We start from the raw sequence: 14190 nt of genomic DNA, 5'->3' as shown, positions 1-14190 counted from the left end.
ATAAAAAATAAAAACACCCATGGAAGAGCAAGAATCTTTATAATGACATGTTAAACATACGTCGGAAGCATGGCTAGGTGGCGCAAGCTATGCGCACCAGTTTTGGTGCCGACCCGTTTCAAAGGGTATGGGCCCTGAGCATCGTCATCCTCATCACATACAGGCATTACCTCCATGCGTGAATATGCGTGAATACGGGCATTCATGGAGGAAAGTTCTTTCCTTCCTCCATGCGGGCATTTGCAGTCATCGTGAGAGTCAGCATCGCCATCTTTGCTGGTCAGAACAGTCTTAGAGTGTACTTAGCCTTTTTCTGTCTGAGCGTACACAATGGACAAATTTGCGTTATTTCAATTCCCTGATGAATCCCTTTCTGTGGGATCAGTGAATATGATTAAAGGCTACGACCCTATAGTGAAGCACAGCTCAAAATTGTGGCCGGAATATAGTGGTCCCTCGCAGAAGGGAAATTGGGTGAAGGTCTGGTGGCCGGATGAAGATAAGAGGGGGCGGGCAACCGGCACGTCTACGCTCCTCGCCGCCCAAGTCGTCAAGTTCAGCCGTAAGTATTGCCTTTCACTGTATTTCCTGTAGGTGTAGAAGCCGTACGCTTTCAGCGGTACGGAGACGCTGTCATTTTGCCATGGGAGCAACACGAGGGAACACGTGCGCGCGCGGCCTCTGCGCTTCGCAAAGCGCTGTCAACGAATCAGCGTTAAAGCTGGTAAAGGTGCATGCAAATAAAGCTTGCCCAGCTACATTTTCCAGCATATCCCTAATGTCACCTACTGTCATCTGCCAGTGGCAACGCTTTATCAAGCGCGGGGTCTACACGCTGCTGTGTTCCCGCAGATATTGCTTCCAGCTGTACACGTGTGCCTTGGGTATGCGCGTGCGTGAGTTTATTACAGAGCAGAAATTAATGGAGACTAAAATGTTTCTGGACCCCATTCCTGTGCTGTCCGTGGAAACAAATATTGTTTGTTGTTTACGTTGAGCTGTTGTGCTCTGTGGGAAGTGACAATCTGCTATCGTAGAAAATCTGAAAGTTCTGTGCTTCTCCTCTATCCGTTTGCTTTTTGGCTGTGAACGGCCGTATTTCCGAGAATTTAACAAACGACATATGGGGGAAAAAAAACTACTGTAAATATTTTGGAAACAGTTCATGGTAGTGAGAATTGGTACTTGCAAAGATGTTAATTCCAGCTGAACCGATTTCACACTTCTAAATCGCAGAGGAAGGTACTTATGCGTGCTAAATATAAACGTGATTTGACATGTGTTCTACTGTGCAGTTCACCAAACAATGTTTGGAGAAAATAAATTATCTGAGGAAGGAGTGTGCTCGTCATATGCAATTTCCTGTAATAATTATAACCATCTTGTGCATACAATATCACACTGTGAGAGTTGTGCTGTACCTTTTGTGGTGTTCAGTCAGCAGTGAGAGCCTGAGTTTGAACTATATGTCATGTGAATGGCGAAAAGAGGAAATCCATGAGTAGAGTGAAACAAAGATAATTTTCGTAGTGTCCACTAAAATATATTTGTCCTTGTTAGCTATTCGCAGCGAGCTGGAACGCTTACTGAATGAGATGCTCAACGAAACGGCCACAGTGGAGCAGAAGAGTTCCAATGCCAAGGTTTGTGTCATCTGTTCCTTCCATCCACGTGCTGTTGGCCATGATCATATGAAAATTGAGTGCATTGTTTTTTAGATGTGTTCATTCTTGGCAACAGCATAAAACTAGTAGAAGGTATCTACTCCAAGGCAGAGGCAGAAATTAACCAGGTTTGCAGGTTATTAAGAAATGTGTTGAAGTTATGCCATTAAGCCAATTCAAGTCAGCAGTGAACTCTGTCAGCAGAAGTCTGAGCTGGAAATCCTGTTTTGTGTGGTCACAAACCCTACATGCAACTACCAGCTCCAGTGCACTTTGGAAATGGGAGATGGGTCAGAACACTTACTTGAAAGTTCTGAATGTTGTTTTAATAAGTTTTGAACACCTATTTTCAGTGTTTTCTATTTTTACATGCAGTAGACCAACAAAATAAAATGCCCCTGATGGCCAGCTTCGTGGCATGAATTATTGCCACACTGTTGATGCTAAGCTTTCACTAGTCTTGGAGTGTCACAGCTAGATACTGAAACTACATCCTTAAAATATGTCTTAAATTGCATCGTTTCATTACACTAACCTTCTCAGAAATTCCTTAAAGAAGTGTAGACACCTAATTTTGGTGGCATGCTTCCTTCTTTGCAGCAATGCATAAGACAACAATATGCATGGATCACTTCCCTATTCCGCTTCAAATTGCAAAATCAGGGGGTAGACGAGCCGTATGTGAAAGTGCTGGAAGATATATATAGTGGCTGTACAGCAACCATAGTTCTGCATAAAGAAAGTAACAAAATTCCCATAAAGAAAGGTGTTAGGCAAGGAGACACAATCTTCCCAGTACTATTCACAGCTTGTTTAGAGGAAGTATTCAGAGACTTGGAATGGGAGCAGTTAGGGATAAGGGTAGATGGAGAACACCTCAGTAATCTGCGATTTGCTGATGACATTGCCTTGCTAAGTAACTCGGGAGATGAACTGCAAATAATGATTGATGACCTAGACAGGAAAAGTAGAAAGGTAGGCTTGAAAATCAATATGCAGAAGACTAAGGTAATGTTCAACAGCCTCGGGAAGGAACAGCAGTTTACATTAGGTAGCGAAATACTGGAAGTAGTAGGCGAATATGTCTACTTAGGACAGGTAGTAACCGCAGATCCGGACCACAAAAAGGAAATAACAAGAAGAATACGATTGGGATGGAGCGCATTTGGCAAGCACTCGCAGATTATGACTAGCAGCTTACCGGTATCGCTCAAGAGGAAAGTATACAACAGTTGCATCTTGCTTGTACTCACCTATGGGGCTGAAACGTGGAGGCTAACCAAGAGAGTTCTACTTAAGTTGAGGACAACCCAGAGGGCTATGGAACGAAAAATGGTAGGGGTAACATTAAGAGATAGAAAGCGTGCAGAGTGGGTCAGAGAAATAACTCAAGTTACCGACATTCTAGTAGAAATTAAGAAGAAGAAATGGACATGGGCAGGACATGTGGTGCGAAGAGAGGATAACCGATGGTCGCTGAGGGTAACAAACTGGATTCCAAGGGAAGGAAAGCGTAGCAGGGGGCGGCAGAAAGTTAGGTGGGCGGATGAGATTAAGAAGTTCGCAGGGGTCAAGTGGATGCAGCTAGCACAGAACCGGGTTAAGTGGAGAAATATGGGAGAGGCCTTCGCCCTGCAGTGGGTATAATCAGGCTGATGATGATGATGATGAATTAGAAATCAAATTTTTCCCTCGTGCTGCTTTGGTTTAACCATGCTTCTACCAAAGTTGTGTTAAGATAATATTGTAATATAATTGCTGTTGCTTCATTCATTGCCATTCCAGCTATTGAGTCAGGCTAGGTTTAGCGCTAATAAAAGAAGATGACAAAGCAGTGAATATATGACTGCATGATAGCTTTTTCATGCCTTACAAAGCCCGACCATCACTCAGACATTACAGCCGCCTTTCGGCTATCGAAACCGAAACAGCATGAGAAATAAATTTGATTTATAAGTTATTTAGCAATCATAGACGAATACGACATGACAATCTATGTATACTTATGCCTTATGCATCGTTACAGACAGAAAATATGCACAAACAGGGTTCTCTCCAGAAAATCTTGAGGTGGACATTTAGGACCCGTGAGAGGTGGGGAGGAGGGGGGGGTGGGGGCAGCTGTGTAAATGGTTCTGATGAACTTGGCATACTCAAAGAGCAGCGGAAGCACATGAATGTAGGAGAAAAGATATATAGTCACAGGAAGTTGTCGCGTAGTATAGCAAACTTGAAGCTTGAGAGATGGACAGTGGTGGGTGGATGGATGGAAAGGTGGGCAGTTAGCATGAAGATGAGTGGCAAAACCACTGCTGCCCATCATGGGGAGAACCCTGTGTACTGGAAAATTAGATGCCTGTACTCCTTTACGAGCTCTGCTAGTTAGGTGACTGCTGTTTTTGTTCAGAGCTTGGAAACAGCTTTATATTCTTTTTTGGTTTTTAGACGGTTAAACCTCATTTTTTCATGTTTTATGGTGTTGTCATGTTTCATGCTTTATAGTGTGTTTCTTACTGCATATTAGAAACACGGCAAGCGGAAGGACACTCGAGGACAGGATCTTACGGCGCCTGAGAGACGAATCAGACAGAAATGTTTGTGTTCGTTATGTGTTTTTGGTTATTTCAGAGTAGTCAGAAGAATTATCTGTGCATAACCTGTTTTAAAAAATTTGACTGTCATCGTCTTCAAGAATTAGAGGGCTTCAACACTGCTGAATCGAATGTGGAGCGAAAGCTATGGCTGCAGGCGACCGAGCACTGCATCGAACACAACCAGTGTTTCGTTGAATGCATAAAAATTGATTGGCATTCTAGAAAAAATCCACTTTCATGCCCGGGGCACACGATGCCGGCAGACGCTTTCCTGCTCTACTCGATCAGCTCTCAGCAGCTGCACGCACATCAGCAAGGTGGAAACTACCTTCCTCCTTCCGGTAGCGAGTGCAGTGGCTAGTTGCCATGGTAACAGCGCATGCGCAGTAGTGGCCCCTGCCTGGCTCCGCAAAATGTGCTTCTACCAGCCTAGTGTAGCTCTCGCTACAAAAACACCAAGCAATATTGAAGGGCTTCATAACCAGTCAAATTCTTCCTAATTGTATTTACTATACAAAGGAATGCTTTATCTACAATCGTTAAGACCTGGCACTTAAATGTCAGATAGTGCATAATGATCTGAGAGCCCCTGCTATCCGTGGTAATCACTCGCTTGTTATCGTCATTAGTTTTGTAAATGGGAAAGGACGTTAATTCTGCAGCTGGGTGTTTCAAAAAGAGGGCATCAAATCAAACCGCCTAATTATGCACTTTTTGATGAGATCGCTTGGTTACTGTGGTGCATGTGGAGGACTTGATTCGCTGGTTTTTCAATGCATATCCCAGCCTTCTCCACCACTGCTTCGAATTTTGGGCTGCTGACAGCCCAAAATTGATTTTGGAGCTGTCTGTGTTACGAATCCACTGGATGGCCGTTTGAAGAGTGCGCTGTCTCAGCTTGGCGAAATTTACAGTCACGAGCATGCTGTGTGGTGCTAATAGTGGTTTCGGAAGTGCTTCTTAGTCATGTTATTCGCGGATGGAATCTCATTTTAGTGCACTTTTAATGGTAATTTTCTGCATTTAGCTGTTATGTGTTTGCATGTCTGTCTGAAGCCTGCTTTGTGGCAGGTGTGTATGTGGCAGTTCAGTTATTTATTGGTTACCGGAGGTTGTGAGAGAATGCAAACCTCGTCTCGCCATAAATTCATGCCTTGATCATATTCAGGTATACAATTTTACGGAATAGTTCAACAGAGTAGGCCCTACATGCCATGTCTCTACGCCAAACATTCATTCCTTATAGACAATGTCTCTTAAGAACAAGGCAGCTTATAGCACTTGAAAGTTCATTTAAACCATTACTGCTCTTATGGTAAATTATGAACCTGAGTGCAGGATCAGCCCGGTACATCTACAAAGACTGTGGATGGCGGCGCAGAGCCAGGCTGCTATGATGGGGAGGCTGAAAGCAAGCTGAAGCTTGCAGAAGCCAAGGCTGCTGCAGCAATGGAGAGATGCAAGACTGCCGAAGAAGAAACGATGGTTCTTAGGGAGAGGGCAGAAGCAGCGGAGGCCAGAGCTGAGGCAGCAGAAAAAAAGGCGCTTTTTTGCTACCTGTGATATACGTGTGGTGCCCTACCTGGATAAGCTTTCCCACAGTCAAAGGAAGGTAGGGCAACTTTCTGGCGTCAAATTGGTATATACGGCAGCAAGAACGCTTTTGAGTATATGCAAAAAGACCTGGCCCACATGAACGCGAAAACCTGAATGCAGAGTTAAACATAAAAATCCTTAGGTGCCCTGCGGAGGGGGTTGTCTACAAAATTCTGCTTTCATGTGGTAGGCACTACATAGACTAAACGGGTAGATGTTTGTATATGTGCCTCCAAGAGCACGACAATAAAGTGGGCAACATTGCCACGGACGGCCGTCTGACGGCCCACTGTAAAAAATGCAAAGCAAAACCACCTTGCCGTTCCTTGCTAGATAAAAGTCATTTTGTATCTGGCACTGCAATGACCTGACAAGAAGTTGATCCAGGAAGCGGCCGAGATAGCATGTGCAGGAGAGCAATGTATCAGCAGGCCATCCGTAGTGCTATCAAGGAAAGAGCTTGAATTCTTAGGATGATGAGATATTGCATGCTTGTTAATTTTTTATGCCCCTCTTTCCCTCAACAGAATCAGATATGTATTTATATGCCCTGTTTCTACAAAAAACACAGTGTTGAAAGTTAGCGCTAGTCCTGTGCTTTTCTCAGTTTCCATTTTTCCCGTGCTATGCTTCCCAAATTATTATGTGTCGGTGTCGGTCTTTAGTAAAAATTGGCCTCAAAGCTGATTTGTTTCATGAGAGACTAAGGCAGTTTACAGATTTTTTTTAACTGCCCAACTAGCAGCAGTGGCCCTCCTACATGGAATATTTGCCGAATGTGACATAGTGAAAATGGGTGGCTGTAAATGCCATCTTTTTCCAGTTTCTGCACAGATTCAGAGAAATCTTCCTGGCTGCATACAGGGTAAATTATTTTTAATCTGTACAGAAGTGTTACTTCGTGTAGAAGTTGAGTAGAAGAACATGAAAAAAATTATCTCACCGCCACTTCGCTGCCTGCCACTGGCAATCACTTTGTTGTAATTATTGCTGTGCCAACGCTGGGCTGGAATCTTTGGGACAGAGTGCCATAACAGGCCCCAACCACTGAGAAGAAAGTCTTGAGTGCCCCGACTCTAGAGCGGGGGGTGAGCGGTCGCACAGGGTAAGCCAAGTGCAGTCAGAGCGCTAGATTTCGTCCAGTCAAGTGTACTGTTGCCTCTTGGAGTTCTCTGAAATAGCTAGCCGAAAAAAATATATACCATTAGTTTAGCTCCATCTATGCGCTTCCTCTGCCCCTGACTGGCCGTGATTGCACGCCCAGTTTTGCAGCAAGCATGCTGTTGTTGGTTCATGACATCACGCATGTTGCTCCAGTATGATTATCACTGCCGGGAAGAGGGGGGGGGGGGGGGGGGCATAATAATGTCGGGCCTAGCAGCTCCAATGTGAAATTCCAATTTGTTGCTAGATCATATCATGACGCATCTAAGTTTACAGTTGACATACATTAACAGGTAAACATAATGCATTTTTACAGAGGGGTTGTCATTTAACGTTTTAGGTGTGCATCAACGGGGCTGCATTTCAATTTTCAATGGTGCTGTAGCTAAGGGATGCATTTGCTCAGTGAAGCTATGCAGAACTTTTATCCACATATATATTTTCTATTGTTTAGGCATGTTGGCCAGGAGCACCCTTCAGTGCCTACCTGAGAAAGACAAGTTTGAAATCTCAGACCCTAAGCTCCCCTTTAGAATGTAATAACAAAGGCATATCTTTTAGTTGTGACTGAAGGCATGAAAGAGCTACTGAAATAAACAATAAACAAACAGTAATTGCAGGAGAAAGAAGCCCATCAAATTTACTAATAAATAGAATTAGGCAACGAAGAAAAAAGTACTTCTGGGAAGTGGAAGCCTCTGTTCGGTCCTCTCATATTTCTTATTAGGGAAGCTTACATATTGCACAACGGTTACCAAATGAATAAGCTGTCTTATGTTTTTTTTTTTTCTTTTGTCATAGTTCAAGTTTGGCTCTACCACCATTCCGGCCGTCAGAATGGTGAGGCTGGAGAATCTGCAGACTTCCATTTACACACAAGAGTTGGCCGGCATGGTGTTTGGCTGTGATGTGCTGGCCAACTCTTGCCTCAAGGGCTCCGAAACGGAAAAGCAAATCCTTGAGAAGGAAGCCATGGATGATATTATTGGTGCGTATGAGTGTTATTTTTGCGATATGGGCACCTTTTAAAATCATACCCTGCATATTAGTGGCAGCTAGCTTGGAGCAGCTGCTTGTACTGCTCTATAAGTTTGGTTGATTCCTACTCCCGCCTGTTGCAACCTGGATAGGCATTTCACTCTTCTGACATATATGCCTAGTGTCCTATATGTAGGACGGTGAAAATTTTATAAATAACTCGAACATATTTTTTGTAAAAAAGCTAGCGCCCCCTAGAGGGTGTTACTGAGGCCCTACCCTTCTCGCGTGCAAGTCTTGATTATCGTGGGAACACAGCTCACCACGTGCATGCAGTCTCAAAATTGTGGTTCCGCGAGAGCTTCGATGAACGTCATGCCGGGGAAGAAGAAGTAAGTAATATAAATCCGAACAATTTTTGATGTTGTTGAGAGTTTTCTCAGTTATTCCTGAGTAAACGATATCATTGTGGTATATGCAAAATTGTTTTGCTTCCGGTCTGTCAAACAGCGGTGTCCTATATGTAGGACGCTAGGCAGATCAGGGGTCGTCGTTGTGTCACTCTGGAACACGCGATGCGTCGCGCGCTTAGCTTTGAAGTAGCGTATAAAATACATATAGGCGTACAGTAGAAACTTTTTTTTTCCATTCGCAGTGAAGAGATTCCCTGCAGCTCATTTTACCACAGAAGAGGTCCACAAACGCTCAACGATGTTCTAAACCAGATTGACGCTGGGGAAGATGTACCGTCTACGGTGGCCATTCTTCCGCCCGAAAATCACGCGGCGGCAGTGACAGATGAAGAAAGCGGTGATGAAGAAGGCACCAGCATGGACCATCTGCCAGGGAGCACTCTTCGTGCTTAAGTTGTGGACACTTGTTCCGAGTCAAGTGAGGATGAGAACGACCAGGAGCCACCAGCTAAGCAACAGAAACGACGTGTCAAGTGGAATAAACGCGACTTGAATGCGAGTTTCCAAACTGGCCATTCGTGTGATTCAGACTTTGCTGAAGGAGCACCGCTAACTCCAATAGAGGCATTTGAAAAATTTTTCGATGAAGTCATCAACCTGCTTGTTGAAAACACCAACACCTATGCACAACAGAAGAATCGGTTGTTGAACGTGAACGCAGGTGAGATGAGATGTTTTCTCGGCATTCTGCTTCTCAGTGGCTATGTGCCGGTTCCAAGGCGTCGCATGTTGTGGGAAAACTCGCGTGATTCTCATAATGAACTCGTCGCGAACTCAATGAGGCGTGACCGATTTGAAGCCATTTTCACAAACCTACATGTGGCTGACAACAACTTAGTACAAGAAGACAAACTCACAAAACTGCGACCACTGTTCAGTCTCTTGAATGAACGGTCTCTGTTGTATGCTCCATTACTAGACTGCTTCAGCAGTGATGAAAGCATGTGCGAGTACTTCGAAAAGCATGGATGCAAGCAGTTTATGAAAGGCAAACCAATCAGGTTTGGCTATAAATTGTGGTGCGTTTGCACCCCATTGGGATATTTGCTCTCTGTTGAGCCCTATCAAGGGAAGTATGGCGTAAATGCGGGTAACAAAAACAAGCTTGGTCTCGGAGGATCTGTTGTTACAGAAATAGTGTCCAGGATGAAAGAAAAGCTTGATTACTGTTTTCATGTTTTCTTTGACAACTTCTTTTCAAGTCTGAAACTTGTTAGAATGCTTTCGTCAATGGGTGTCAAGTGCACAGGCACCGTGCGGGATAACCGAATAGAAAACTGTCCCATCCTCACACAGAAATGATAAGACTCAAGGTTTCTACGATTACAGAGTCGACGCTGAATCTGGAATTATTGTATGTCGCTGGAAGGTCAACAGCACAGTGACCAATGTCTCAAATGCTCACGGGGTCGAACCAACGCAAATGGTAAAAATATATTCGAGAGAGAACAGGTCCAAAGTCACGGTGGAGCAGCCATTCTTGATTTCGAGGTATAATGGCAACATGGGAGGAGTTGATAGACTAGACCAAAATATTTCCAAGTACCGCATAGCCATTAAAAGAAAGAAGTGGTATTCTTCACTCTTGACGTATCTGGTTGATGCATGTGTGAATAATGCATTCCAGTTATACAGAATGGGAACAAACAAAACAGAGCTGCTCTCTTTTCGAAGGATGATAGCGATGTCATACATGAAGAGTTATGGAACCAAGCCATTGCTTGGAAAAAGCCGGCAATCTTTACTGGAAGCCCAAAGCCGATTTGACCGCATTGACCACACAGTGATTCCACAAGACAAGCAAACAGATGTGCTCTTTGCCATGGGAAGACCACCACACGCTGTGAAAAATGCGACATCGGAGTCCATGTCAAATGCTTCAAACTGTATCACTCAAAGGAGTAGCATATGTGCCTAGTGTCCTATATGTAGGACGGCTACAAAAACACAGTTCGAAAAATGTTTTTCTTGAATAAAAGGTTGATTCTCCTTTCTGAGGCTACAGAAACAATTATTACGGGAAAATAAATCACTTTTCTTAATTTCCCCAAGTTCAGGCATATATGCGTTAATAACTATTGCTGTGCAGTGTGCTCAAGTATCTCATACCACTGTCATACAGCACTGCTAACAGTGGTTATCTACATTGTTGGGCATTACAGTCGAATTCTGTTACAATGAAAGCTGCTTTAAAGAAAAATTCGGCCATTTACAAAGCGATGGAATTATCCCTCCCACAACAAACAATTTCGGGACCAAAGTTCTGCTTTACAAAATTTTTATGTGACAGTGGCCGACTTTTCTTTTTGGATCCAAATATGTTGATCTCTATTTCCCCCCCAAAAAATGGCTACTGCAGTCAGTTTGCAATTTCATTAGCTCTGCACCCCCACAGAATCAGACTTGATGAGCAGCCATGTGGGCACAATGAATGCTAACTCGTTCCTTGCCTCCGGCACAAAAGCAAACCTATTTACGTTGGCAGCATGATTCAACTGACATGCTGTCCATCTCTGCGCTGGGCGCTGGAGGATTGTTGCATGCCACTTGCTCAGTTCCTCTAGGCCTATCTCCACACTGAAGCAGCAGCTTCACTATGAAGCAGCAAGGATGCGATCCGGTGTGCAACTGCCAGAGGACTCGGCTCGAACTCCGTGCTTGCGAACCACGCCTCTTAGAGCAAGTCACCTTACGGCTATTTTGCTAATGGAGGTGTCATGGAAATTAATTTTATGTTGATTTTAATGCTACATTACTGCTTCCGTGACAGGCAATTAAATCGGACATTTCATAAGCAGCAGCTAGCTTAAAAGCACTTTTGTAGTGAAGTTGCTGCTTCAGTATGGAGATAGGTCTAGCGGCAGCGAGCAAGTGGTGCGCAGCAATCATCCAGCGCCCAACACGGATGGACAGCATGTCAGTTGGATTGTGCTGCCACTGTAAATGAGCTTGCTTTTGCGCTGCAGGCAAGCATTGTGTCAGCTTCCTTTCCCTTTCTGGTGCACGGCGCCACTGTGTAAATGACAGAAACAGAACGAAACATCACTGGTATCTACACACCGTGCACAGTAAAACGTTATAAGAATCGGAGCAACTGCATATGTGGCCTCTGGCCCAAACCATCGATTTCAGAGTGCATGCAACTCATTTAACCCACAATGGCCTTAGAGCACAGGAGACCCCCGTCCAAAATAAAATACCCTGACGCTGTATGGTTTTAAAGCAGGACTCACCAAGACGAAAGCAGGGTGCTTTTAAATACATGTGAAAAAAAAAATACAGCCAATTTGCATAGTTATGCAAATGCAAAATAGCTGCGTAGCACTGCTTATTCCTGCTTCTGCTTCTAGGTTCTTGCGCCATTTAGCTGCAGTATCAGAATCAGTAGAGTCGCATGCCCGCTGTCTTCGTAACCGTTGTACTTCAGCACGTCGAGCACGGCGAACCTGCGCCACAGTGCCAGATGGTCGTCCATTGGGACACTAAGCAAACGCGCGATGCAGCTGCGTCCTCAGCTTTCCTTACAGCATGTTCAGTGGATCTTATTACAAATGAGCGAAAACAGGCACAGTGTATTGCATCCCTCTTTGGAATGCACTGCTCTACGTCTGAGAGGTCTGGGGTAGGATCAAAGCGGGGGAGAAAGAGAGATTTGAGGAGAATGTAGGGAATGAGCAGTACAGATGCTCCATAGTTTCTGCATCAACACTTTCCGAGCGGTGAAAGGTCTCCAGGGCGAAGAAAGGTAATCAAAGAGCAGGAAAATGCGCCGCAAGCGCGCCAGTTAAGGCGAGGAGGTAAGCACAAGCTATTTCACAATGCGGAGAGCGGCTCGGAGCCGAGGTTCAGGGAGCAGCGCGCGTGCACGTCTGCTGGCCGTGAAAGCTGAGGAGTGACTGATGCAAGTTGAGAGATGTCGAGGTCGAGGACACACGAGCAACACACGACTGCTCAGTTCGGAGTAACTCACGCTTGCACAACGCTGCCCAATGACGGCCGCGGTGTCCGCAACTGTAGCACGCCGCACTCTCCCACTGGTTTGATCTGTGCGGCCGCTCCGCCCCCTCACTGTTAAGTCTAGTAATGTGGGCGTCACCACCTTCTCTTTCCCCTGAAGTTCACGGCGAGACGGGCAGAGAGAGAGCGGCTTCGGACAGGCATAGGTGAAATCCGCCATTGCAGCTAGTAGAGCTACGCACTAAAAGTGTGTTTATGTTCACTAGCTATCAAGTCCAATTTAGAATGTTCAGGCCATGTCTTATTACAACAAAGCTCCACCTGAACAAAATTTTCCGCTGGTCCCATGAATTGCATTTAGTGGGATTCGACTGTAGTGCACCATAGCTCATCAGACCAACATTGGGCTGTTCAAGTATTGTACTGTCTATTCATACCTCTTTTTTTTCTTTACATAAATTTTGCTGCCACATTTGTCGCAATATTATTTTGCTTGAGCCTCATTTACTTTATGATTGTTTTCTTTTTCAGTCCACATCATGACGAAATATAGTGGCATCACGGAGTCGGCCGTGCGATCCTTCTTGCGCCGCAAATGCAACAACGCGGCGTCAGCACTGAAGAAAGGACGCGAAATTTGAATGTAATAAAAAAAATCGTGACAGGAATTTACTTGCATATTTTCCCATGCTTTTTGCTAAAGTATTACTATGCTTTCGAGATTATTGCCTGCATCCCTTTTTCTGAAAAGTCACTATTATACCTACGTCAAAATCGGATGAGAAAGGTAAAGGTATGGTGGCTAGATAGGGAGGTGAGAGCATCGCGCCGGCCCGCGCATGCTAAAGGCTGTCGCAGTCATTCATGCTAGCGACAGGTGGCGCGCGTGCTGCAACTTAGATCTCTCCTCCCTACCGTCCTGCACCGGCCGAATCACTTTCCTGTGGTTGACTGGCTGTGTGCGCCATTCTTTAAGGCTGGTCTGAGCGTTTGTGTGCTATCGATTATGATTTCGTTTGTGCAGCATAGCCTTAACGTGCCATAAGTGCAAGCGTGGCAATGGAAAAACGTCCTAAGAAAAACGTCCCCCGGCTGCACTTCAGGGTACGTCTCCGCTAGGAAGAAAGGCACGACCAAAGGCTCAAAGTGTGGCAGCGGGCGATTCCACGAGCAGACAAACCCCTGGAGAAGACATTGGTGCTATGTGAGTTGCACTTTGAGCAAAGATTCATCGAGCGTGACTACATCCACGTTGTAAATGGTGAGGTCGTAAAGATTCCCCACGGCCGACCGACCATGCCTCACTGAGGACGCAGTACCGACTTTTTCCGAACACACCCACGTATTTGTCGAAAAAGTTGCCTCAAAAGAGGAAGTCGAGGACGTCAAGAGAAGTGCTCGGCAAACGAATGAAAGGAAACGACGATACGTTCTGTGCATCTGCTGTTTTCGGGGCTGACAGTACCGACGAAAACGTGGGCGCAGACGACCCAACAGTTCTTTGTGATGCGTGCACCGTGGAAAAGTTAGGCCACTTGAAAGATGAAAAGCTTCCAAGTCCATGCTGGTCCAGAAACTGAGTTGCGGAAGCACCAAGAACACGTGCATTTGGTATTTGTGTGCTTGCAGGTGACTGTTTGCTTTAGGAAGCTTGTGTTGAGCTCGGCACAGGATACACACTATCACTGCACCGTGTTCGTGCAAACCGCAACTCTGAAGAAAGTCGATGTGCTTGATGCCGAAGCTGTCGAAAATCTTATTCGC

The 14190-nt window shown here is 45.0% G+C and overlaps 1 protein-coding gene and 1 long non-coding RNA gene across 4 annotated transcripts in view; one reads left to right on the top strand and one right to left on the bottom strand.

Annotated features, from left to right (window-relative positions):
- The window catches only part of LOC146177535 (uncharacterized), a 201798-nt gene that overhangs the window by 180195 nt on the left and 7413 nt on the right, over positions 1 to 14190 (bottom strand). The window lies entirely within an intron of this gene.
- On the top strand, positions 331 to 13067 carry LOC146177536 (uncharacterized). The gene is made up of 5 exons (XM_084580754.1): positions 331 to 562; positions 1561 to 1643; positions 5597 to 5773; positions 7820 to 8006; positions 12958 to 13067. The coding sequence occupies exons 1-5, from the start codon at positions 331 to 333 to the stop codon at positions 13065 to 13067; spliced, it is 789 nt and encodes a 262-aa protein (XP_084436880.1).

Source organism: Amblyomma maculatum, chromosome 10 (assembly GCF_055883805.1).
Source record: "Amblyomma maculatum isolate TAMU_Amacu chromosome 10, ASM5588380v1, whole genome shotgun sequence".
NCBI classification, from domain to species: Eukaryota; Metazoa; Arthropoda; class Arachnida; order Ixodida; family Ixodidae; genus Amblyomma; species Amblyomma maculatum.
This window is presented reverse-complemented; position numbering and strand designations above follow the sequence as displayed.